Raw genomic sequence first — 25,451 nt, forward strand, 5'->3', positions numbered from 1 at the left:
GATTAGTTCTTGAGCCATTGATGGGATGATGTAATTTACAAGGAATCAGAAATTAAAGAATATTCAATTACTTGGGAAATAAAAGTGAATGTGATGAGTAAACATAACTTTGTTTTTCACAAATATTTTGGTATTGAATATTCTTTAATGGCCGTACTATGGAGGATTTTATCAAACTCGGGAATATTATGCTTCTCTTATTGCTCTTCAAATCAGAATCCAACAGTAGCATCAAACCCAAACTTACCATTACCAACTCTACAGCTAAAAATTTGGAAGTACAAAATAAAACGAGCCTATCTTGTTTTTTTTATTATCTTAACATGGACTTGTAGCACAACACAAGTTTCTCCCCGTCTCTCAAAAAGCTCCAATGGACCAAGCATTAAGCCAATTTACAAGTTGTGTGTGTCAGTACTTACGAATTAAGACTCTTTTATATTAACAACTGAAAATTTACACAAGCTGTGGATCGGACCACCTTCTCTTTACCTCAGATTTCCACCGGACTTCCCTCAGCTTCCCATCTAATCCATAATCTCTTTCCATAACAAGGTTGATTCCCTCGTCCGAGTACCACCCAACTCCAATGCATAGTATGCCATCCTTGTCCACATCAACATATCCTGTGACGCCACCTGGCAGCCAAAGGACAGTCACATCCTGCATGTCTACCATCTCCTCCTCCCCAAAGTAAACAGGATTTTCAGGCAAGCTTCTCTTTTTCAAGGTTTCTGTACAAAGGTAGACGTATGGGGCACTATTGCTGTCCTCAGTTAAAGTCTCCTCTCCAAATACTGGAGTAGCACTCACCTCAAACACTTTCCAAGACCCAGAAAGCTCTGATGGCTGGGTTCTTTTCCTCTGCGAAAATGGCTTTAGATCAAACTCCATATCACTGTCCACATCACAACAGGAATAAAGTTAGTTGCACTGCAAGAGACAGAATAGCTATGAAATGTCAGTTTGTAAAGTTTATCCATCAAGATTATTCAAAGTCACAAATCATGTACATACACTAAATCAAAGTTAATAACCTAAACATGTCAGAGAAATGTGCGTTAGATACAGTATTAACCTAACACCAAATTTATTTTTGATCAATTAGTTTCATTCCAAAAGTTGCACGAAGCATCATGTTACATTTCCCATACACATCTAGTCCTAAGACCATGTCAAACAGAACAATCAAGGGAAAATTGGAGAGGTTACCACTTCAGTTCAAAAATCAGAAGCAAGAGAAGATGAAAATGAACCTTTTTGCCACTGGTATGATTGGACGCAAGGACAATTAGAATTGTAAAACTGAATTAACAATGGGAATAAAGCATGAATACCTTTTGACACGGCTTTTTGCAGGGCTGACCCACTGTTCTTCATAAACAGCAACTCTCATTATCTGTATGTCTGAACCTCCATTACTGAATTCTATGGTATGCACAATACGGAGTCTTTTATGACAACCTTTGACCAAACACTACATAGGAAAACATTAAGAAAGTGGCAACCATTTTTCCTCTGATATAGGACAAGAAGGTGAATAACTGACTTGTCCAATTAAAAAAAGCTTTATAACACTACGATATCAGGCCGAACTTACTTGCTCAAATTTAAATGTTGGTGTCAGATAATATTCGGATTCATCAACATTACCAACTGGAATATCAACTGGACCCCTAGAATATGATCCATCCTGCCAATCCAGTAACTAGATTAGTATGTAATTGAACTCGTTGATCAGAAAAGATCTAGTAAGATTCACGTGTATTAGTAGTATATATCTGAAAGCAGTTACCATTGAAACAACCAATGGCTGAAACAAGAATCAATAGATTGTTTAAAGCAACTCTTCCTTTCATGCTAAACATGACTTAACGAATAAGCAAACTCTAATATGATTGAGTTAAAAGCTACACAAACTGACAGCTCTAGATCCCCAAAATAAAATTTATGCATCCATGCTACAATGTTGTCATTTCTGTCCACTGTTCGACACTGGTTGAACTCAGTTTAGGTAGATCATACCTCAAAGAAAACAAGACCTGGTTCATTACCCATGATATCTTCTTCCAGTAAATCACTTCTTTCAACGTCAAAAGATTCAAAATCAGGCAAAACATGATTTTGGTTCGCAGGTAATGATGCATTACCACCTCCTCCAACGTGATGTTGTACTTCACCATAAGGATTTAAAGTCACCCAATTGATCTTCCTTTTAATTTGTGATCTCTGTCCTTTAGATGGCGACGGCACTGTCTCAATGCAAGAAAGAGTATAGCAGTCATATAAATTTTCATTCCTACTTCCGACTTCAATGGGTTCCATTTCGGCTGTGATGGGTGAAAATACTGCTCCCACTCCCTTCCATATCCCACTCACACTACTTGCAAATGTATTCCATGCTGGTCTTATTACAGGTTCCTGAAATAAAACGACGAGTTCTATCATCAATTTAGATATAATAATTACCTTTTAGAATTGAAGAAATCACATTGGACATCCAGCAATGAGAATTATAAAGCAAAGCATTTTCTCATTGAAAGCTCGTCTTTTCCTCTTTCAAATGCAAACCGAGCCGATAATAAATAAAATTTCATATCCAGAAAATAAAATAAAATAAAATAAAATTGGGCATACCTGAGTTTGAAGGACAGTCTCAACCTCCATAAGCATAGCACCGGAGACCATGATTCTACCGCCTTTGTTCCGCTTCCCTCTAACCACTCTCCTCCCTCTTCTCTTCCTTTGCTTCGTTCTCCCCTTTTCTTTCTCCGCAGCTGCTCTGGCCATATCATTATCAATACTCCAGATATTTTCCTGGTTCCCCTTCACTTTCACTCCATCTCTACGGCTGTTGTGGGGTTTACTCTGGCATTGGATTGTGAGTCTTTTAGAGTTCAGTTTTCGGAAATTAGAGGCTAGTGAAAGATTTTGTATGGAAGAGGTGGTTTTGAGGGTGTGGTGAAATCCGAGTTGATGACTGGCGGTGAAAGATGTCTTGCAGAGGTGGAGACAAGGGCCACATGACTGCATCTTCTTCTTCTTCTTCAAAGTTCAATAAAACTGACAATATTTTCGGTTTCAGATAACAGAATACAGATTCTAGAGAGACAAAGTGAGTGTGGTTGCAGAGTTGAGGCCCTAAACTATACATATGGGCTGAAAATTACGACGGTTAAGCCCAAAATACTACGTGGGCCTTAAAAAATAGTTTTCAGAAATTTGGACTACTGATACAGAGACTGATTGGGTTAATTTCTTATCTTTTTTTTAAAAAAAACGCTCTATTTAACTAATTGGGGGTTTCATTTATTTAACATCGCATTCAAATACTAAAAAGAGAAGGAGTTTTTAAGGTTTGCTTTATCAATTATTAGTGTCATGTCACGTGCATGTTTGCTTGAGCCAGGCAGAAGAAGCCTAGAAAAGGAAATGACAATCGACATCCACAACACACCACATATAACAGTACTAAATAATTAACTAATTTGTTAGGACTCGGTTGACCTCAGTGACCTAATTAACGCTGTGGCCATTACTTTCTCTTCTCCAATTCTATACTGATTGGACTTAATCATGGGCCCCTAGACGAATGGGTTGCACTACAATCTGGCCCACGTGAGTCCTGAAGCATTGGCTAATGACACGTAGGGGGTGGTGACATACTGAGCTTTTCTTTATTTTATTTTCAAGGCTAAAAAGATGTTGTAATGTTAGGTCATTAAGAAAGGGAGGCCCCCTTCACTTCACCCAAACATGGTGTTTTTTCCTTTCGGTAAGGGCTAGCGTGAAGGGTCCCAACCCAAGCAATGGAAATGAAGGTCGGATATGGAAAAGGTGGCTCTCAATCTCCTTGGAAAATTTGAAAGCGTAAATTTCAGGGTTAGACTTCGTTTTCTGGCATTCATTACATAAAGTTTTTATTAATTTTATTGCGAGACATAACATCTCAATCTTGACTAAATCACGAGCTTGCTTTGGACAGTGTTCCACCTGGTTCGATAAATGTAGCCCAACAATTATTATTTTATTTTTTAAAGTTCCAAGTCGTGGAATTTCTCTGTATTCTCCATTATTACCAAACCCTAATTAAACAATCAATGAATAGTTTTTTAATCACGTAACGAGATCCAATTCCTTTAATCTTTTATTTAATAGTCTGAAAACAACTAATTAAAGAACGTCCAAAATGCTTAAAACATAGGTAACTGGAATATTTTTTTTATTCCAAATTCAACCGTATCAAAGCAAGTATTAGTTAGTAAGTTAAAATCATAATTAATCATCCAGGCTTATTCGGAATTTTGCACTCTTAATTTTATGAAAATGATTATTTCTGTATTGATGATTAATATATATTACCAAAAAAGGATTTGAATTGGATATGTCAAGTTCAATAGATTCTTTTTTTTCTTTGTGTATTGGGTGAGTCATGGCGACCATAAAGTTGGTAACCACTGATACTGTCCAACAAAATCTCCATCACTGTGTCATATGCTTTGTTGGAAGGAAAATCATTCACCACCATTTACCTAACAATGTCTCGCATGCTTGCGTCATTATACATTAAACTATTTTAATAATTAAATATTAAAACTCACGGTGAAAAATACAAAAAATAATAAAAATAAAATTCAAAATTACCTCTCTTATTTGGAAAAGTAGAAAAATTCAAGCCATCAACAACAAAAAAACAATAGTATATATATATATATAGATAGTAGAAATTTGTCAATGAGTGTGCTCTCATGCGATAGTTACAGAGTAGCTGTTTCTACCGCTGATTTTGAAGATTTGAAGATAGAGCAGCTGTTTCTACGGCGGTTCCTTGTATAAATGAAAAGGCAAGAAAATTTTTTTCGTTAGGGAAGATTTGGAGTTAATTGATTAGGATTATTACTAACCACGTGTAATAAAGTAGCAAAAGCAGGCTAGCTTTATAAAAAACACTCACCAAAATTCACTGCCACGTAAAGTTTACCTCGTAAGGCTTAAGCTTTCGTTTTTTTTTTTTTTTTTTTTTTTTTTTTTTTTTTTTTGTTGAAAAGAAAAAGACCCATGCGTTGCGTGTGGACCATGACCCTAATTTGGAGGTATTATCACGAGTGAGCAAGTACACATGATGTTGTTGTGGGACCTCTCTTAACTTAACTATATCCATCATGCCCTTGGTCCACGTTTGCTAACATCCCATGTGACCTTTTTCTCTTTTTCAGAAGGGCAATTTCGTTATCTCAAATTTCATTTCCCTTTTTTATTGAACCCAATTAATGACACACTTTTGACAAATTATTATGCAATTTTGTTTTTTTATTATATCTAGATTTATTCGGTAAAATTAAATTAATTTTTTTAATAATTATTAACTATTTTAACAGTTATTAATTTTTTGTAATTTTGATTCATATTTATAATTAAATCTATTAATCAAATAGGCCGGCCTAGGTGAAGAATTGAAAATTAAACTAACCAACATCAGTAAATTAATATTAAATGAGAATATAAATTTATTTATATTTTTTTTGAGAAGTAAATTTATTTAGATTTAGGCATGATCACATCAAATAAATGAATCAAAGAAAATTAAAAAAGAAGTGGCTTAATATATTTTTCCCCTTCATTATTAAAATAAAAAAATATATTTTCTGCTATCAAATTACAAAATTATCCTAACGCCTAACGGTTGACTCTCATGCGGCTGTTGCCGCTAAGATTTCATTCCCGCTCAGAGCACATTTCCAGCAAACGTGGATTACCAAAACCGTTACCTTGCTTTTGCTTTGGCCACCCACATCGGCGTTACCCACAACGAACAACCAAAGTCAATATGATGATAAAAAAAAAAAAATATTACCTAATTAAAAAGCTTTAAAATCCCCATTAATTCTAGATTCTTTTCTTCTCCTCTATATTCTCTCTGCGAAGTGAGAAATATCGGCCTCTTCGCTAACTAGCCTCCAAAATGAAAAATCCAGGGAAACTGTGAGACGAGGACTCTTCTTTCTGTAACTTCAATGGCCTCATTGTTTTAGATCTCCAAATTAATGCTTTTGTTTTTCTCCTTCTCCACCATTTTTTGCAAGATATTTACTCATTCTTAAACCGGCTTCGGCAGTATCCGGAGCTCCTTTTTGCTTTTTGTTGTTCTCTTGAGGCATTTAGTTCACTTTCGTTTGGCTAAACAGAACGAACGAGGATCGTCCATTCTCTGTTCTGTTGTATTTTTGAGTCTCAAATTTCTTGCCGTCTCCGATCCAGATTTAGTACTGATTGGGTCGGCATTTTCGGGTTTAGTAGTGATTTGGCCCTTTGGATTCTCGGATTTTGGAGAACGAATTCCCGGTGGGCTTCGATATTATTTAGGTCAGATTAACTTTCGGTGAAATTTAAATGCATTTGATTTTTTTTTTGCTTATTGGATTCTGATAAGGTTTCCTTTTCAGCCGTGTGGATTTTGGAGGAGGAATTTTTTAGGGTCTATGAAATGATAAAGTGGATATAGAGAATTGTCGAGACAGATAGAGAGAGGGAAGAGGGCAAAATGGATGACAGAGGCGGCTCATTTGTCGCTGTCAGGAGGATATCTCAAGGTCTCGAACGAGGCAGCAGCACCTGCCATTCAACGTCTGGTACTGTATTGAATTCCTCTTTCTATTTCTATCTCCAACATCTTCTAGTAATGTCCATTTTGCCCTGTCAAAAACTAGCATTCCTCTGTCCCTGAACAGCGAATTATTTTATTTTCTTCCTTTTTGAATTTCGATTAAGTGAATTGAGGTCACTATATGTATGATGAGGTTTCAATAAAATCGAAATCCAGGCTAGCTTCATGTTTGCTGATATACAACAATGTTTTGGTAGGTGAGCATGTTGCAAGTATGGATGTCTACCATTCGATTCTTTTTTTCTTTTTTTTCTTTTTTTTTATCCTTGTGTTCTTTTCTGAAAGTGTCTGGAATCTGGATGGATGTCTTATTTTGCGTACACTTTTAATCGGGTTAATCAGTGTAAGCTTTTAACTTCCGCTTACTCCATTTTATCGTGATTGTGAAACTGAAGAATGCTCAAGCTGACATCTCATTGCTCTCACATTTTTCCTTGAGTCGTTTTTGTTAACCTTCTGTGGTTACTTATATAATACTCTTTCGCACTTCTTATGAATGTGGCTGTGAAGAAATATTATTGAATATTTATTTGTTCTGCTTTGATCTGATGATCACCTGTGAAGTTTGCTTTCCTTTATATAGAATTCTGAAGGAATTTGTGCATGAAAGTTGAGTGTGAAGCATGCTCTCTATTGTCATATTTCTTCTTGCATCGAGGGATTAATAAAAATTGATTCAACAATTAATAATGGAAATGGTCTTTCTTGTTTCAGTATAACTACCATTTAGAAACTTTGTTTTCATTAGCAGATGGTTCCATTTTGTTGCAGCTGAAGTTGTGGCAGGATCAGCAGCGTGGCTTGGTCGCGGTCTTTCTTGTGTGTGCGCACAAAGAAGAGAGAATGATGCTCGTCCTTCATTTGATTTAACCCCTGCCCAGGTGCCATTTATATGATAGGATTAATTTGCAGCTATTTTTCTTTCCTTTTGAGTCTCTATGCTGCAGATGAAGAACTTCATTGGGAGATCCCCCAGAATAATTATTTCTAAAACTCTTGATTCCACCTGAATCTATAATTCAATATACCAAATCAGCACTATTTATTAAAAACTGTATCATTTGGTTTTTTTTTTTTTTTTTTTTTTTTTTTTTCAAGTAAACATTGTTATTATTTTTCGTGTGTCTTCTGATTTTAGTTAAAACTTCTTGTCCCATTAACATTGCATGAGAATTATTCATTGCTGCAGTCCTCTATCTTTAGATTACTATCTTTCTTTGGTTCTGGGTTCTTTCTTTATAACCAGTGATTGTATAAATCATGCCAATTAAATTTTTGTTTCTTTTTCTTCTTTGTGTTGTCAGGAAGAATGCTTGCAGAGGTTACAAAGTCGTATAGATGTTGCATATGATAGTTCAATCCCTGAGCATCAGGTACAACTTCTGTTACAGTTATAAGTAATTTATCGAAACTGATTCCAAACAGTATTAATGTAACAAAAAAAATGCATGTTTGCGAGATTTGTCTTATTTTACAAGGTTCTCAAACATACATATAATTAGATCACCGTTTTTGTAATGTGAAGGCTCCCTGATTTTACCATCCTGTACTATTGCTACATTTACTCTAGGAAGCTTTGAGGGCTCTATGGAATGCTGCATTTCCTGAAGAAGAACTTCGTGGTTTGATATCTGAGCAGTGGAAGGAAATGGGTTGGCAAGGAAAGGACCCATCAACAGATTTTAGGTGAACCAGCAGAACTTTGTTGATTCCATTATTGCTTCCATTTTCATTCCTCTGTTATTTCTTTGTTACATTTAATGGTGTTGATTTATCTTTCAGGGGTGGTGGTTTTATATCATTGGAGAACTTGCTGTTCTTTGCTAGAAATTTCCCGGTGCGCATTGTTTTCATGCCTTTCATTAGCTTGCTCTCTCTCCAAGTACCTGTCTTCCTTATATGCTTTGAGATCCTGGATAAGCTTTCCAAATTGCATGTTTGATACTGTGTGAGCATAAATATAATATGGTACCAATTGGCGGTACTCTATAAAGTTCAAGCAGTTCCTTTCTGTTTTTGCTTTCTTTTGCGTGGCCTCCCTTGAATAGTTCAGGTAATGTTGACTTGATTGCATGGACTGTGACCCCACACATTGAGTCAGTTATGCAGCAGATCTGTTTTTCTGATATATGCAACAATGCTGGCATGTATTAATGTACACCATAATTTCCTTATTTCCAATTTTCCTATGCTTGTTTGAGATATATGCTAATAAAATGCCTTTCTTTTTGTCACTATTTTGCTTTTGGTTTGCAACAGTTCCCATCCTGTGAAATATTTTCATTTTGAAGTTGAATAAATTTTCAGTTGCTTGACCTTCCAATGCAGAAATCATTCCAGGACCTTCTTCAAAAGCGAGAAGGTGACCGATCAGTGTGGGAATACCCATTTGCTGTAGCTGGTGTGAACATCACATTCATGCTCATTCAGATGCTTGATCTTGAAGCAGGTTATTTCTTAAAACAACAGAAGCTCTTTAATTTTAGTTATATCCAGAACACAATCTTGACGGCACTAATGCCTGTTCAAATCAGTGTTCCCTGTCATATGTTCCATGGCAGCTAATTTTCTTTTTACATCTTTGACTTTAATTGTTGCAATTGGATCCTTTAGAAGATAGAAAACATCAGGATGTCCTGAAGAAATTGTTTGCATATCATTTGTGGTATTTTGCTCTCCAGATTTTTCATGGAGGCTTCTCAATTTCTTGATACTGGTTTATAATGGTTTGTTTTAGGATTTTTCGTGTTAGACTTCTTGAAAAAATTTGAACTCTATTAAGTTTGATTTCATTCTTTAATAGCTATCATGCATCCATTGGGTCAGTAACCTAAAGAGTTAAGTATTTGCCATGTACTAGTCAAGGTCTTAATCTCCCGCATCCCTCTATTTTTTGAAATTTCCAGTGCATCAAAAAAATTTTTTAAAAAAGGTTGCAGTCAAGCCATAAACAGTTAGGCTGAGATTTTTGGAAATACTATGTTTTGGTTCTACAAAGCTTAATGACATTTCTTATCATTCATGACTGAAACTTGATTTTTGTGGTTAATAAACTGTGTGCCTCAATTCTACAGTCAAGCCGAGAACAATGGTGGGGGCAATTTTCTTGAAGTTCCTATCAGGTATTATTGAGCACCTGGTGGTTATCAAAACTTCATACTGAACATGAAAAAGAAAAAAGAGGAAAATCTTTCTTGTTCTTTCTGGATATATTTTTCTTTTATGCAACAAGTAGAAATTTTGAGTTCATTTAATTACATTGAAATCATCTGTTTCAAGGTTTTCTTTAATTTAAGTATATCTGTTTTGCCTTGACAGAGAATGAATCAGCATTTGACCTTCTTTACTGCATCACATTCAAGATGATGGATCACCAATGGCTTACCATGCATGCATCATATATGGACTTCAACGTATGTCTCTTTTCATAAGGTTTCTTGTAGAAATAAGTGAAGTTTTGCGTGAATTGTCCTTTCTCTTTGTGTATCATGAATCTGTGATTGATCCATGGACTCACAAAAGAAAGGGCAAATTAATTTTAACTGTGAGGGTTTTTAGTGCATGGTGTGATGGTTTTTTGAACTCAGAAGAAAATTGGTTTAGTTTCATGAACAATTGCAAAATGCTTATATTTTTACTATTTATCATCTTTGATATGTTTGTCCAGACGGTTATGAAGTCCACACGCCGTCAGCTTGAAAGGGAGCTTCTGCTTGAGGACATAACACGGCTAGAAGACTTGCCCTCTTACAGTCTTCTTACACGATAGGATAGCAGCTGGAGAATTAACTGTTGTAACATCAGGTTTTGTGCCAACAGGAGGCACATTTTCTTCTTCTTTTTTAGGTTCTGCCAACTCCTCTTATATCTTGTGGTTAGATGGTTTGTGCCTCTCTTTATAACTTCACTTGCAAAGTCCTATTCAGTCATAGAAGTGGGCGGTTTGAGTTTCTTGTACTGGAAAGAGGAAAGGTCTCCGAGTTTGCAAGGAGAAACCATTGTTATAAGCGTGAATGCATTTAGGATCCAAATACAGCAGCTCAATTATCGCATTGTGTGGAAGACCAAGACTGCAGTGACTTAAAATGATCCTGTAGATCACGGTAGCTAGATTGGATTGTTTATTTCCAATTGTAAGAAAGTCGACTGGAATTCAGGTCCAGATTTCCTATTGAGTGTTTCTCACCCCCTTTTTATGAGCCTGTTTTTTGTGGAACTAATGAGCTTTGCTAGATTTTGGCAGCTCAGTGTTATTAGCTTGGCTTTGACCATCAGGCATGCAATGGTATTTATTATTGCAGAAATTTTCTATTTCCCCCCGCAAGACGCACTCATACATCACGATTACTCCAATGGAATTGGTCTGAGCACCTTGATTGAATCCTCAAGGCCTGTCTATCAGTCCAGAATGAAACGAAATCTCCTCCTTATAACCATCAATCTAGTTGATAATTCTTTAACTTGAATTCTTCCAAGTATGAACTTTAACTGGCCAGTGTAACCAAACATGTCTTCTCAGTTCTGACGCTAAGTTCCAAAAACACGATGGAAGCACGGAGTTGAGAGATTGATTTGCCTAGACTTAATTCATGGCTGTGCCTATGGACCCATAAAGTTACTGATTACCCACTACTATGATCCCTCTCACAACTTCAAACGGACCTGCTATCATAACTTAAAAGAGAACAATACTCCTAAGAATAAAATGGTAGTTAAGAGTGACAATGAATTTCGCCATTGCACATTTTTAACCTCATTTTCCTCGCCCCTTTTTTACCACCTTTTACTAATCATATATCATTTAACCGATTGCTTGAGCAGATAGCATTACAAGAACAATTACCATGATCAGACGAATTTGACAGGCACGCAATTCCAATTCGAACGACGAAATATTATATAAATTGGTTCAAATCGGTTCAAACCGAACCAAGCTCGATATGCAAAGCCGAGCATAATGCACAATAATTATCCCAAATTGGTATCTCAGATCCCTAAACAAGAGGGACGCTGTTGCTAGTTATAAATATGGAAAGTCAAAACTCACTAATTTCACAAACAAGCAGACATTAAAAATTAGACAGGTGCAATGACTGGCTGCAAACAATAGCTCTACCCCCAAAAGTCTATTCATAAATCCAGGGGTGAAGGCTGCTTTCCCAGCTAACAGGTCCTTCAGGGAACCAAAGGGCAATTTCCTTCCTACCACTCTCGACTGAGTCGCTTCCATGAATGACATTCCTGCAAAAAGCAAGTAATTTCTCTAATCAGAGACTCTGTTGGTCCAAAAAATAGCATGAAAAATAATTTATAGACTCTATAATCAATTGTGTTAACTAAATTTTATTTTAGTCCATTCAAAGGCCAAATATGGAAGAATCTAAGTTAAACACCATGACCTTGAAATCAATTCTAATAGTAATAGTTCATACTACCAAAATTTTTCACCCATAAAATTTTGCATTTGAAAGTACAACATTAGGGTATCTGAATTCATAAATTCCAACAGATCAAAATATAGAACCAATCAAGACTTGCACAATATACCCATTGAAAAATTCACAACAGAACAATCCCTGAAACCAGGCTCACAAGAAAACCTAATAATAAAAGTCAAAATCTTTATTTTGAGAAGATGTGATCCCACTCATGGATTATTTTGCTCGTAACTTTAATTCCCAACCAGAAACAGGAACCACATTAATGTCATGAGAAACAAATCAGATGTCTAGTTAATGAAGTAACAGCAGACAAGAAAAAACAGATTACCTTCCAATGTCAATTGCATAGTCTCCACGGATAGTTCCAGGAGCTGATTCAGCAGGGTTAGTAGCTCCAATAATCTTTCGGCCAGTGGTTACAACGTTCTTTCCCTCCCAAACCATAGCAACAACAGGACCAGAGATAATGTACTCAACAAGCCCATTGAAAAATGGTTTTGCAGAAAGGTCGGCATAGTGTCTCTCAGCAAAAGAGCGGTCCACAGTAATTAGCTTCAAACCTAAATTAAAATAAGATTAAAAACAGATTTTATCTCTTTTGGTACAAAGTACCAAATCAAACAAACTAATAACTCAATTACGCTAAGAAAAAATAGCAACACAGTACATAGACATAGCAGAACAAACTATTTGGTGAAGGAAAAAGTTAATTACCTTTGAGGGAGAAACCCTTTTTCTCAAATCTTCCGATGATTTCACCAACCTGAAACCAAAACAAAATCTTTCAGTATATTGACCTCGATGGCTCCGACCAGTGATCAACTCAGATAACAAAAACAGATGTGCCGATATATATATATTTTTTTACAGGGTAATAGAAGTGAATAAAAAGAATCAAGTGCTTTATCTGGTTTCTATGATCTTCCTAAGCATTATTTGAAGTAAGATTTCCATGATCAGATTGATTGAAAAGTTGGTCTGTGAACTTGCTTGCCCAAACACATATTCAGCTTTGTGTGTGCGTATATCATATAAAGATAAAAACTTGGTAGGAAAAATTGAAAGGCTAAACAGCTGACTGATAATAAAACTTAAAGAGAAAGAAAGGTGCTGCATGCGAACTTACAAGACCTCTCTGGACCCCATCGGGCTTGATCATGATGAAGGTTTGCTCCATTTCAACTTTGTGCTTTTAGCTTTGAGTTCGGAGTGCTAGTATCCAGAGGTCAGCTACGGAGAGATTGAGCGTGAGACAGTGAGATTTTATATGTACAAAGAAACCCTAATTCCGAAGAATATTCCAAAGGAAATTCTTTAATTGCGTTTTTATCAGGCAGCCCGTTTTAATATTCTCACTCGATAAAGCCCATATTAGACATCTGTGATTAAATGGTTGTGGACCATTTGGTTACAGGCCTCAATTCATTTGGGCTTATGACCTCATTGTGAGTTGGGCTCTGGTCGTCCTTTACCCGGCCCAATAGAACACTAAATCCAATATTTTGCACTGAATTTAGGTGGTCTTGTCTGGTTTCAGTTCTCATTTCTTAAATTCAGAAGAAAAAAAAAATATTTGATTTTATTGGATGGTGAATTTAAATTCTTTATACTTTTCGCATAAATTTTACTTGTAAAATTAGAAATTCGAAACTTAAAGTTATCATTACTAAAAATATTTAAAGTTTTCTGAATATTGCCATTGACACAAGCAGGAACATTGCTTGAAAGGAAAAAAAAAAAAAGTATTTTGATAGCAAAAACCTTAAAATTGTGAGATCTGAATTTGATATAACATATATAGACTTTAACAATTTGATGAATTTAGTTTATGTTAACCAATATGGATAAATCATAATCTCATTCTAAAAAAGAAAAGGAAAAAAAACTTTAACTTGGGGTGTGGAATTTAAATAGTTTAAAAAAATTTCAAATAAGTCTTCAACCAACCATAACTTTAATCTTAAAAATTTGTGAAAAGCCGGCAGCTTGCATGTCTAATACTAAGTATGGAGAAGCATATTTCGATTTTCGACCCACATGATTAATTATGAACTATTATCATTACTGGTAGTGATTTATAGAATAGAAAGATGGATGTTGATGATTGAAGAGCTCTTAATTATTCTATGTACATACATTATTAACTTGTGATTAAGTACTAATTAATGATCATAAACTTACTAGAAACTGAAAATCTGAAATGGGATATGTGGGTAAAAGTAGTTGAGGATTGTGAAGGCTTACCTGCAAGAACAAAGTCTGGAAGGAAATAAAATTTTTATAAGTAGAACTGGACAAAGGTTTTAAGAGACAAAGTGGGATCCACCAAATATCTGATGCCTCACTCTACCATCATGAAATTTGGAAGATTTAAGATGTCATCATTATTGCATGGAATTCAGCACATACTGCCTTTGGGTTTTGGCTTCTCTCTCTCTCTCTCTCTCTTATTGCTTCAAAGTTATAATCTTTTTTATTATTATTATTATTATTATTAATTATTACGCTTTTGAACTTAAAATTTAGAAATGATGAAAATGTCGGATCCGTAGGTAAGCAAGCAGTCGGTATTTTAGATAATTAGCTATATAGTCCCCCACACCCACGCCCTTCCCTCTCTCTTTGTGCTTCAAAATTATATTATTCTTCTATACACTTTCAAAGGCTCTCGTGAGACTATTTTCAATCTCAACAAATTGCAGGCCGTAGTGGGAATAGTTATAGTATGTATTATATATTGATTTGCATTCCCAACTTGAAATCGATAATATAAATAATTAATAATTAAAATGGTATAAATCCCTTGCCATCAAAATATGCAAATTTCAAATCTATGAGATACTGTGGTGGCAAGTTTTGCTTCTTTGTCTAGAATATTAAGAGTTTGCTTTCTCAAGATTGGGAGGTTACAAAAGATCGGGACGTGGGAAGTATTTTCCTACATCTAGAAAGACGGTGCAAGTCATATCCAATGGTTGAGCTGACACGTTTTGCAATTATTATTGGGTACAGAAGCAGTCACTCAAACTTGTCACCCATTTGTGTTTCTTTTCACCTCTCTGTATGTCTGGATTCGTATCAATCGCTACATTATCAGCAAACTCTTGTTACATATCTAGGGCATTAGTGAATTGGAATATTACGTCCCCTAATTAGCATTAATTGCACTTTGTGGCTTAGAAAGTTATATAGAAGGTCTTAACTATTAATTTGTGAAAATTCAACAGTTGGTAACTAGCATGAACTAGACTAAGTGGCTTGAAACTTTGAAAAATTTCCAAGTTTCTGGGTACGGTTGGTAGTTAGTATAGTTAAGAATTCCTGATACAAAGAAGGGGAATAACGTTTTTTTTTTTTTTTTGACTTGAATTAATCTACTGCAACCGCAAGTACAGAAATCTTGAAGACAGTAATTGATATTGAGAATATGCACATTCCCATTGGAGCTAGGTTACATTTGACGCTGATTCCATTCGATTTTTCTTAAAATGAATCAATGATGATATATATTGACAATGACAATAATAAGGTTCAAACTTATGTACCCATTTTTCCCCTTGTCGGCTCAACAGGTTTACAACAATAAGCTATTTCTATAGATATACATGTAGCTTTCCTACTCAAACAGTTATTTCCGCAGATATATACATTTGCTGACTTGGGTGAGAAATCTTTTTGAATTTCAGGCAGAAAAATTATATATGTCCCTTCTGTTGTTTCATTTTTGTTTCTTAGCATCTTATCCTATTATCATTACATGAGATTATAAAACATATTAAAAGATTTGCAATTGCTTTAACCGTCCAAATAAAGAACCAATCTTATCATTCAACATCAGAAAATGAATGGTGCCTGTTAAAGGACTTGTTTTTCCCCCTTTCTTTTCTGAATATTTATTTCTAGTAAGGTCTAAACTTTTTCTTTTTCTTTTTTTTTTTTTTTTTTCTTTTTTGGTTTCATCTGTAAGCATCCATCATTAACTATTCATTCAAGAACTTGCAGATATATATAGATATGAATTATAAATGATGAGAGAAAAAGAGAGAAAGAGATCAGAAACCATTTAAAATATATAACCTAATACAAGTAAAAAAAGATGCATTACGCACAAGTTGAAGCTATATATATTAGCTTAAAACTTTTTCATGGACGTTCTTTTTAATTTTCTGGTGTAAGTTTAGGAAGGGATAACAGAGAGTTGTTGTTGTTGGTATCGTGGGGGAAGTTGGGGAGGTCTTTTCAAGGGAAGAAAGGAGACACTGTGAATGAAGTAATAGACTATATATAATAGGTGAGAGCGATTGAAAGGCCAAGGAAGAGATCAACGATCACAGTTTTCATTTTCTCCAGTTGCTTTTTGCAGGGAAAGGGTGGTCTCTGACTGGACATTTATATAGGATTAAAATTTCCTGAGTACATGAGATTATCCATACCCAAACCAAACAAATAGCAATGAAACAGTAAGAAATTGACGAGATAAAGGAAAATATTTTATACCAAGAAAAAGAAGGACAAAATAGAGATAATCATAATTATTAATTACTGATAATTATATATATATATATATATATATATATATATATTGGAATTCGATTTGGCAGGATTTGAGAGGCTCTCTACCTCTATCATTTCCTATCTTTCAATTTCTGTCTGCATCGACATTTTGACATATTTAGATGCAAGTTTTTATGTACAAGTACCCCACCACTCATTGCTTCCCAAGACTTTTTATTTACTAACTTCTTCCTTTGCTATCTCACCAATTACTACCACCACTATCAAAACAAGAATGACCACTTAGAAGTGGAGCTTTTAGTTTTTTCTTTCTTTTTATTTATTTTTTCGATTTCAAATTTGAATTTCACTATATATTAGAAAATTATTAAAGGTGAAACTCAATTTTTAGGAATATATTTAAATATTGTCATTAATTTTAATGATGCTTTAATATTGTTTTATGCCATCTTCAATATTGCATAATGACGATTAATTAATGCTACATTAATTTTACACATGTTCTTCTTGGCTATGGAAGGAAATAGTAGCCCATGCATAGATAATCAAAACCCTAATTCCAACTGTATATTAATATACCAAGCTTTTGCCGTTAATTACCCATATACAACCAATTACAATTGATTAAATACTTTAGCTAGCTAGAAAGAAGAGAGCATAGGAAAGCAATTTGAGCGGATCACCCATATCTCTGTTTTCCTTCCAACCCCAATTAAACGTCATCTTTGGATATTTAATGTTTTGCGTGTTAAGATGGGATTAATGCAAAACACATTCTGTTACCCAATAATACTATTTATTAATCTAAAACATCATCTTTTCATTCAAAAAACAAACACATACATGTGATTTCAAATTAACATAATAATAATAATAATAATAGGGTTTTACATTTTGTAATGTTATTGCAGTTGATTAATCATTCATATTTTTAATTATAATTGAAATATTTTTCATTGTATAGCTTTATATTCCATCAAATCTCGAAATTATATTTTACTTATTTTGTCTTTGTGTTTTCCCCATTCCTTCCACTACGAAAAGTTTCATTTAACTAGGTCAATGTACCTTCACTTCCAATTAATGCAATACACAAGCAAATGCGAATTTAAGCTGGGAAGAACACCTGAATACGTGAAAAACATGTTATAATAATTAATCATCTGTTTCACACACAAAACAATAAATAAATGAAAATTTCACATTTAAGATTTATCTTAGTATACTTGGATTAGGTTGGGTGTATATGAGAAATAAATGAAAATATATTAATTTTTTCTTGGACTTGATCGATTAATAAATAAAACTTAAATTGCTAATAAATAAAATTATCTGATATATAATCACCCTCTAAAACTTATGGGCATTTAAAATATTTTTTTTTTCTAGTACAAAACAAAATATTCCCTTAATAATTTGGCAGTACTGTGCTCCTGTGGTCGTGTGTGTATGTGGGTAAGACTAAGAGAAAGAGAAAGAAACTGTGCAAGTCCTTTATTTTGTGTAGACTATAATCCTAAGAAGAGATGAGGAAGAATAATTTCCTGGAAACATTCCATTCGACGTTTACTTGTTGACCAGAGACTCTATTGCCGGAATCATCAGCGTGCAACACAAGCGCAGTTTCTTTCTTTCTACAACGGCAGTCCCAATCGCCGATATGCACTCGCCCCTATAATAACAAGTACAGATCCATCCAAGCTCATCAAGACCAACGAAATTCTAAATCTAAATATGGAAGGAGGAGAAAGAGAAGTTGCAAATTATGAGCTGCAAGTCTCTTTTTCCACACCACAAGCAATTCATGAGATGGGATTTGTACCATTTGAAGAAAACCAAGTTTTCAGCTTTTTGGCTCCCTCAAACTCACACCAATCTTCTCAAATATCTCAACCTCTCAATACAACAACCACCACCAATAACCATATGGGGTTTAGTAGCCATAACGACCAGGTTTGTTAGATTCTTTCAAAAAATACTGATAAAGATTGAAGTTAGGGTAGTTTAATTTTCTTGGTACTTTGTTTATATATGGAGTCATTTTAAGTCAATATTTTGTATTTTTGTTATGGAAAATCTTTATTAGGTAGGAACATTGGATCCAAAGGCTAGAATTGAAGAGAACTGCACTGCTTCTGGCGCTAACGATGGCAACAATTCTTGGTATTCTTCTTCATTGATTACTTTTTATGGGGACTCTCTCTTTTCTCTTTCTCTTTGTATCAAACATGCACGCATACAAACAAACAATATCCAAGAAAATATTCAAGGTATAAATTCAAAAGAATGAGATCTACCCACATGTGGAAGGGATGGCTTCTTTTGTCTACAGTGTACTTTCGTACAGCAACTAATATCCTCTCTTTCTCGCGTGGGTTGTAAGTATCTTGACACATAAAAGTCTTGATACACATTGATACTCAGATCCACCAGTCCATCAACAGATCTACCTTTTTCGTTTTTCTTCAGAAACTAAAAAAACTTAAAAGGATTTGAAATTTTTGGTAGGTGGAGGAACTCGTCTTCCTCAGAGAAGAACAAAGTGAAAGTGAGGAGAAAGCTTAGGGAACCCAGATTCTGTTTTCAAACAAGAAGCGATGTAGATGTTCTTGATGACGGTTACAAGTGGAGAAAATATGGCCAGAAAGTTGTCAAAAATAGCCTTCATCCAAGGTATAACAATAATCTTAATTTGCAATGCTCGCTCTTAAATTTATTTACTTATATCTATGTATGCGTGCCAACAAATCATCGGAGATCAGATTTGATGCAATGGTTTCGTAATTTAATTAGGCCAAATGATCTTCTTTAAATATCTTATTCTTCCTATCAAAGTACGAGCTTACATGCCGGCTTAATAATAATGACAAAATCTACAAGCTCTTGTAAGCAATGGTGCATAATAATTTCATTCAAAGTTGTTAATGAGTAGGTGAGAATATTGAAGTACACTGTGTCAGCCATTTCAGGCTTCTTTTAATCATTGGTAGGAGTGTCAGGAGAGAAAGAAACAGTTATTAGACACTTAAAATACAAAACAAGCTCAGTTTTCTTCTGTTGCATAAACCTTATTGGATGTGTTATAAGTTATTAGACGCTTCAGTACAAACTTATTGATCAATGAGTACATAGCCTATAGTAGCTAAAAGAGAGAATGGTTAGTTACAGAGGAGTAGAAAAATTGGCAATGGAGGACTGTTTCATCGGTTTCATTGAAAAGAGAAACACCATTACCTGGAGATATGGACTACTCTTAAAAGAGACATCTTATATTAGAAAATGGAAATTTACAATCTATTGTTTTATAAACTAAAGTCTGGACAATATATAAAGTGAACATTGTTGAAGGAAAAAAAATCTTATGGGCAATAGAAAATTGTAAACACCCCAAATGACAATTGATGTTAATTATACTCAATAGAAAATCTAACACTCCTAAGAAGGAAACATTGTGCTCAATTGAACTCTTGCGGAATCTACATAACACATTAAAGTGTTTAATCCAAGGAACAAAAATTGTTCAAATATTAGGTGGTAAGACACAATTTCTATATATCAAGAACTATAATTACTTGTTTTTTTATATATATTTCCAAGTTCTTCAATATAATATAATATAATATATTTCCAATATCAACATTGATCTTATTTTTAGTGGTTTCTAATAGTTTTTCTTTTTAGTGAAAATTGAAAATTATAGCTTTAAAACTCACAAGGCATGCATTGTCCTGAACTTGAACTACCTCGTTCAGGTTGGTGATAGATTGATCTCTTGAACTATTTCTTATGATATAGTATTTTATAAATCAGGATTTGAAGTATTTCACTTAAAATTAATCATTAAATACATGGGAATTAACGTTTAAGCAATTTCCCAATCAACCACCATTCTCACTAATGTTTTAAATCCCTGTTTCAATGTATTCTAGTTCTTTCATAAATAGCTGATTTTTCAGTTATAGGAAGATTTTCACAAAATCATATTTAATAAGTATCAATATGCTTTAGTATTTAAAACAAAGATACTTTCTAGTTTAGAGCTTTTGCAGGTGATGTGATTATGGTCTACCTAAATAAAACCAATTTGAATTTAAGTCCTTTAACTATTTTATCATTAAATTCGCTCCCAATACATATATAATGTATATAGAAAATTAAATTAATGGTCAAAGGTTTTCTGATTTATTTATTGGGCGATTGGCAGGAGTTACTACCGTTGCACCCACAGCAATTGTCGAGTGAAGAAGAGGGTTGAAAGATTATCAGAGGATTGTCGAATGGTGATAACAACCTATGAAGGTAGACACAATCACTCTCCATGTGATGACTCAAATTCATCTGAACATGAATGCTTTACCTCTTTCTGACACTTTTAATTATTAATTATTTAATTAGGCAAGACAAAACGATTAATATTGTAATTAACATAATGTATGAGGTTGTGACAATATTTGTCTTAATCGTTTTAGTAGCTTTTTGTTTCTCATATTTTTAGAGATAAACCAATTCATTTTATGAAGCAAGTCTTATAGTTCTATATGAAAACACTTCAATGGGATGAGAAAGAATATGTGCGTACCGCAGATTAGCAAGTGAATTGTTACAGAAGTTTTTGGTTTTCGAGGACAGTAAAACTGTTTTCTTTATCCATTGCACATGCTCCTAATGGACGTATTACGCAAGCCAAACAGCTTTATGCTTATTCCTTGCACAGAAAAACCAGTATCAGCTGGACCCGCCAAGTATGATTACTAAAAATGCAGCCTTTTAGGATGCATATCAAAAGAACCAGTTATAGAAAAACCCACAAAGCTTCTCCTTTTGTTCTTTTGTTTTGGTACAATTTTCTATTTGGTCATGAGGATGGTTCATTTACCAAGCCTTGTCCTTAGTTGTAAATGCCCAAAGAAAAGTGTCAGATTTAAACGGACCTGAATGTGGTAGTCCTGCTGAGTGCTGATCATACATGAGAAAAAATGGTTGTCGTTTTAGGGTTTTTTCTTTTTCTTTGTTTTTCTTGTATTTTGTGAATAATACCGTTGATGAGTCTTAAAACCAAAAAGAAGGTTTCATCTGTTTCTTATATAATACCATGCATATATATATATATAGATTCTCTAGGTCTTTCAACGGATCAATAATAAGGAAAGAGAGTGGAAACAAAGGATGGTAATTGTTGTTTCAGATCTTTTTCAAATAAAAAAGAGAGGAATATTCAGATCGGAGGATACTGTTATATGGGTTTTTGGCGTTTGAAAATTCAGACGCTAAATGGTTCAGTTTTAGGGTTTTGTGGACATGGTTTCTTTTAATCCACTGTGAGAGAACTGGAAGCGACAGTGGAAGCAGGATGAAAACCACGTTGCTGTGTAAATCTTTTTTCGGTTTGGGTAATGCCATTTTTAGCACCAGCTTTGAAATTTCGGGCCCAGCATACCTCACTAAAGTAGTAAATTAAGCTTGAGTTTGGACTCGGGTCACGAATCAGCAGGGCCCAACTTGTCCGTGGACAGGGGAAACTTTATGTCTTTGATTAATTGAAAAAACCCGAAAGGGAAAATCGTAAAAACATTTGATTGAAAAAAAAAAAAAAAAAAAAAAAAAAAAAAAAAAAAAACACGACGAGCCAAACATTGAATGGATTGCAAAAAGTGCAAGTTAAAACCTTCTCTTTGATTTTACAATTTCTTGGATATAATATTAGTTGCATGTCATTATTTCTCTATATATGATAATATCGTATTCATATGTTATAATAAAAAGATAAAAGATAAAAAAAATAATAGAAAATTAAAATATTTATATCTTAAAAATAAACTTTTGTTATTAATATATGGGCAGCTGTCATCCCCAAATCCAAAACCCTAGACATTCCAAAAATTGCACAGATGCAATGGTTTAGAACATTGTTATATTTAGAAGCAATAACCAGCAAGGATAAGAACAGTCAAAAAGGCTGCCTGTATGAAATTGCTGAACTTCACTTCCATAACCGCTGTACTAACAATAACCATAAATATAGTTTTCTATCATTGGTTCATTACAAACTTGATTCACACGAGGTTAATCAAAACAGTCTAATGGCTTTGGCTCAAGGAATATTATTTCAACGGTTTGAGAGGCTCTAGGAAATGTCATTATTGTCAATGCCTTAATTATTATTTCTATTGGTTTCTCTGGCTTCATGGACCAAATAACAGTTACTTTTTCGAGTACCAGTCCATTTTTCAGTAAAAACTTTATAAATTCAAGTCCATTATCATGGCCTTCAAAGTTGCTAATCTCAACTGTCTGGAGATGATATGCCAAACATGCAACAGCCTCATCCTCTGGTTGCCACTTACCTTTCCAATGAATCCAACCAGATGTCTACAGGCAAAAGGGCAAAACTTTAGTTTGTAGAGGTAAAAGTAAACAGATTAATCTTGATAATTCAGGCAACCATACTATAGTTCCACCAGCCAACAAATTATTTCTAGAATCATAGATAACATACCCAAAAGGCGTGTGCATTTCTGGGAAAACCACATTGGGAAAAAGACAAAAAAACAAAAAGAAGTGAACTTCTTCAAAGTTGCAGCATCAGGGATACAATGATTTGATCCAAGCATTGAAGTGCCACTTGCAGCTGCTTGTGCAAGTTGTTTGATCCGCATATGCAGATGGTTTGATGATTACATTTTGTCCGACAGAAGTTCTTATAGGATTAACAGTCAAGCCAGCCAATTAAATGAAAAACTCCGATATTGATAATGTTAATATACCCCGGTACTAATCATAATATAATAAATTAATGATTACAAGATTATATAACTTGATTCTCTATGATAACTAAAAAAGTGCTGTTTATTTAAGACACATTCTTTAGTCATAGTTGAAGAAAATTGATTCACACGAACACCTCAAATTATGTTGGGAAGAGTAGTGTCAATATTTAAAGGCAGTCCAAGTAAATAACTTCATAAATTACTCAAGAGTAATGTTTAATATCAGATAGAACTTTAAAGTACAAAATAAAAAGTCAATGCCAAGACTACAGCAATAATTGTATTTGGTTATATCCAAGAAAAGGTAAGAATCATACCACAAAATCAACATGAAGGGCCTTCAGATTTGGCGAGTTCTTGAGTAAATGAACGATTACTTGCAGATGGCGCTTATCAGCACCAGCATATATTTTGAGGTGCTTCAAATTACAAAATGGAGCGGGGAAACATACTGGTTCACTAAGTATATAGAACAGAAGCTGCAGACAGGATAAGAAGATTAATGAGAGAACCTTAACGCACTGTATATACAACTAAAATGAAAATCGCATACCTCCAAGAAAATGATGGACAGTTTCATAACTTGTACATTATAGAATCCTCCTATTAATTTACACATAAGATAACCAAGTCCTTTCAACGACCCCTTTTCAAAACCCTTCACCAAATGTATATACACATTAACTATACACACTGGGTCTTGCAAAATATAGTCACGAGCCACAGGACCTATGTAGCTGAATGATACGAGGTTCGGAGCGAAGATTTTAAGTACAGTCTGTCGTAAACCATCACTACCAGCATCGTCCAACTCAAGATTTTCAATAGTTAAAGTTTTTAGCTTTGTTGCATAAATATCAAGCACCTTGATATTGTCATACACGCACCTCTCCAAAACCAAATTCTCAAGAAGTGGGCAGCCCAAAAAAAGTAGCCTAGCCAAACCCTCATTCAAAAATCTCAAAGAAACAAGATGCAGAGAGGTGAGCTTATGAAAAACCATTGTCTTGGGGATTTCAAGAACATGGTTAAACAACTTCAACTTTAGTGCCGTCAAATATTTAGACGAACCAACACTATGAGGCAACAGGAATGCCCCTTCAGGGCATAACGACAAATCAAGCTCACGAACATTATGGCTAATTACAACATGAATCCACTTATCGACCCATTTATTGCAGAAATTAAAACTGGAAAGACGGAATCTTTTAATATCACTCCCATCTCTAAAAGACAAAACACAAGTTACAAAGTTGGTGAATTTCTCAATGAACTCACGTTGGTACCAGAATTTCAAATGACGTGACCAAAAATAACAGTGATCAAACTCAAGATAACCCAATGACGTCCACAAGTACCTCCATCGCTTCGACAATACGCTGGTCTTTACGGCATCGACAGTTTGTAGACACGAGAGTATTAGATGAAGGATTGCATCTGGCAGATTACTGATTCTGTCAAAAGCACCTTCAGATTTTTTACGGGATTTTTGTTTTTTAACAGGAGCATTATCTGGATTCTTCGTTTCCATGGCTTAAGACATGACATTTGCTGGTTGGAGCATTTTGTCAAACAGGTAGTGTACAAAAACAAAATTTGGTAACTGACATTAGCCTAGCTGGGAAATGACAATAATTCAAGTGGGTTTTGTTTTGAGAAAATAGAAATATTTATCAGAAGAAGAGCGTTGTCCGAACTGAAACTGAGTTGCAATGCATTATGAACATTTGTTGTTGGTACAAGACAGAACTGACAGTCCAGTAGCCATCAGAGGATGGCCACGTAGATTTCAGAATCTAACACTTGTAACGGTCGACCAAATGTGGCTCTATCTGTCAGGTTTTAAACAACAAAGCCTAAAAGTTGGTTCCTTCGGCTAGTCGAAGTGAACTAGGAAATGGGAGAGAGAAAGTAATGGTTTGCAGAGCTTTGTGGCCTTCTATTCTATGGGAAGGGCACAAATTTACCGCCGGTTAAACTGCCCCGTGATTTGAAATCCACACTACATTTTTTATTTTATATGCAATAAAAACTCTCTCTTGGGCCAGACCTTTTACACTACAG

The 25,451-nt window shown here is 34.5% G+C and overlaps 5 protein-coding genes across 5 annotated transcripts; 2 read left to right on the plus strand and 3 right to left on the minus strand.

Moving 5' to 3' along the window:
• Window positions 1-226: 226 nt before the first annotated feature.
• On the minus strand, window positions 227-3,119 carry LOC105643231 (dihydroorotate dehydrogenase (DUF3598)). Its single transcript, XM_012228324.4, has 5 exons — window positions 2,638-3,119; window positions 2,026-2,421; window positions 1,601-1,693; window positions 1,338-1,477; window positions 227-898 (listed from the first exon to the last, which is right to left on the minus strand). The coding sequence occupies exons 1-5, from the start codon at window positions 3,031-3,033 to the stop codon at window positions 457-459; spliced, it is 1,467 nt and encodes a 488-aa protein (XP_012083714.3). The 5' UTR covers window positions 3,034-3,119; the 3' UTR covers window positions 227-456.
• A 2,628-nt stretch (window positions 3,120-5,747) lies between these two features.
• On the plus strand, window positions 5,748-10,968 carry LOC105643232 (uncharacterized). The gene is made up of 10 exons (XM_012228325.4): window positions 5,748-6,363; window positions 6,444-6,629; window positions 7,436-7,545; window positions 7,969-8,037; window positions 8,235-8,350; window positions 8,447-8,501; window positions 8,993-9,113; window positions 9,739-9,786; window positions 9,983-10,077; window positions 10,332-10,968. The coding sequence occupies exons 2-10, from the start codon at window positions 6,542-6,544 to the stop codon at window positions 10,431-10,433; spliced, it is 804 nt and encodes a 267-aa protein (XP_012083715.1). The 5' UTR covers window positions 5,748-6,363; window positions 6,444-6,541; the 3' UTR covers window positions 10,434-10,968.
• An 822-nt stretch (window positions 10,969-11,790) lies between these two features.
• On the minus strand, window positions 11,791-13,282 carry NDKB (nucleoside diphosphate kinase B). Its single transcript, NM_001308813.1, has 4 exons — window positions 13,232-13,282; window positions 12,820-12,868; window positions 12,434-12,665; window positions 11,791-11,905 (listed from the first exon to the last, which is right to left on the minus strand). Exons 1-4 carry the CDS (start codon window positions 13,280-13,282, stop codon window positions 11,791-11,793), a joined length of 447 nt encoding a protein of 148 aa, NP_001295742.1.
• A 4,734-nt stretch (window positions 13,283-18,016) lies between these two features.
• WRKY12 (WRKY family transcription factor) lies at window positions 18,017-21,106 on the plus strand. Its single transcript, XM_012228330.4, has 4 exons — window positions 18,017-18,573; window positions 18,707-18,783; window positions 19,129-19,293; window positions 20,825-21,106. The coding sequence occupies exons 1-4, from the start codon at window positions 18,355-18,357 to the stop codon at window positions 20,985-20,987; spliced, it is 624 nt and encodes a 207-aa protein (XP_012083720.1). The 5' UTR covers window positions 18,017-18,354; the 3' UTR covers window positions 20,988-21,106.
• Window positions 21,107-22,583: 1,477 nt separating this feature from the next.
• On the minus strand, window positions 22,584-25,387 carry LOC105643235 (F-box/FBD/LRR-repeat protein At5g56420). Its single transcript, XM_012228329.4, has 3 exons — window positions 23,941-25,387; window positions 23,705-23,866; window positions 22,584-22,989 (listed from the first exon to the last, which is right to left on the minus strand). Exons 1-3 carry the CDS (start codon window positions 24,916-24,918, stop codon window positions 22,684-22,686), a joined length of 1,446 nt encoding a protein of 481 aa, XP_012083719.1. The 5' UTR covers window positions 24,919-25,387; the 3' UTR covers window positions 22,584-22,683.
• Between the last annotated feature and the right edge of the window lie 64 nt (window positions 25,388-25,451).

The sequence above is a fragment of the Jatropha curcas genome, chromosome 5 (assembly GCF_041381405.1).
Source record: "Jatropha curcas cultivar XTBG-Jc1 chromosome 5, XTBG_Jcur_1.0, whole genome shotgun sequence".
Lineage (NCBI taxonomy): Eukaryota > Viridiplantae > Streptophyta > Magnoliopsida > Malpighiales > Euphorbiaceae > Jatropha > Jatropha curcas.

What these genes read in the sequence shown, in the direction of transcription:
- LOC105643231 (XM_012228324.4), bottom strand. Translation starts at nt 3,033, where the DNA reads ATGCAGTCATGTGGCCCTTGTCTCCACCTCTGCAAGACATCTTTCACC. An exon ending in AGACTGTCCTTCAAACTCAG is followed by an intron (nt 2,422 to 2,637) that starts GTATGCCCAATT and finishes GTTTTATTTCAG; the next exon opens with GAACCTGTAATAAGACCAGC. An exon ending in CAACATTTAAATTTGAGCAA is followed by an intron (nt 1,478 to 1,600) that starts GTAAGTTCGGCC and finishes TTTCCTATGTAG; the next exon opens with TGTTTGGTCAAAGGTTGTCA.
- LOC105643232 (XM_012228325.4), top strand. Translation starts at nt 6,542, where the DNA reads ATGGATGACAGAGGCGGCTCATTTGTCGCTGTCAGGAGGATATCTCAA. An exon ending in TTGATTTAACCCCTGCCCAG is followed by an intron (nt 7,546 to 7,968) that starts GTGCCATTTATA and finishes TTGTGTTGTCAG; the next exon opens with GAAGAATGCTTGCAGAGGTT. An exon ending in GACCCATCAACAGATTTTAG is followed by an intron (nt 8,351 to 8,446) that starts GTGAACCAGCAG and finishes TTTATCTTTCAG; the next exon opens with GGGTGGTGGTTTTATATCAT.
- NDKB (NM_001308813.1), bottom strand. Translation starts at nt 13,282, where the DNA reads ATGGAGCAAACCTTCATCATGATCAAGCCCGATGGGGTCCAGAGAGGT. An exon ending in AAAGGGTTTCTCCCTCAAAG is followed by an intron (nt 12,666 to 12,819) that starts GTAATTAACTTT and finishes ATTTTAATTTAG; the next exon opens with GTTTGAAGCTAATTACTGTG. An exon ending in TATGCAATTGACATTGGAAG is followed by an intron (nt 11,906 to 12,433) that starts GTAATCTGTTTT and finishes TGCTTTTTGCAG; the next exon opens with GAATGTCATTCATGGAAGCG.
- WRKY12 (XM_012228330.4), top strand. Translation starts at nt 18,355, where the DNA reads ATGGAAGGAGGAGAAAGAGAAGTTGCAAATTATGAGCTGCAAGTCTCT. An exon ending in TTAGTAGCCATAACGACCAG is followed by an intron (nt 18,574 to 18,706) that starts GTTTGTTAGATT and finishes AATCTTTATTAG; the next exon opens with GTAGGAACATTGGATCCAAA. An exon ending in AAAAATAGCCTTCATCCAAG is followed by an intron (nt 19,294 to 20,824) that starts GTATAACAATAA and finishes GGCGATTGGCAG; the next exon opens with GAGTTACTACCGTTGCACCC.
- LOC105643235 (XM_012228329.4), bottom strand. Translation starts at nt 24,918, where the DNA reads ATGGAAACGAAGAATCCAGATAATGCTCCTGTTAAAAAACAAAAATCC. An exon ending in TGTCCATCATTTTCTTGGAG is followed by an intron (nt 23,867 to 23,940) that starts GTATGCGATTTT and finishes TCCTGTCTGCAG; the next exon opens with CTTCTGTTCTATATACTTAG. An exon ending in CCCTTCATGTTGATTTTGTG is followed by an intron (nt 22,990 to 23,704) that starts GTATGATTCTTA and finishes TTTTGCCTGTAG; the next exon opens with ACATCTGGTTGGATTCATTG.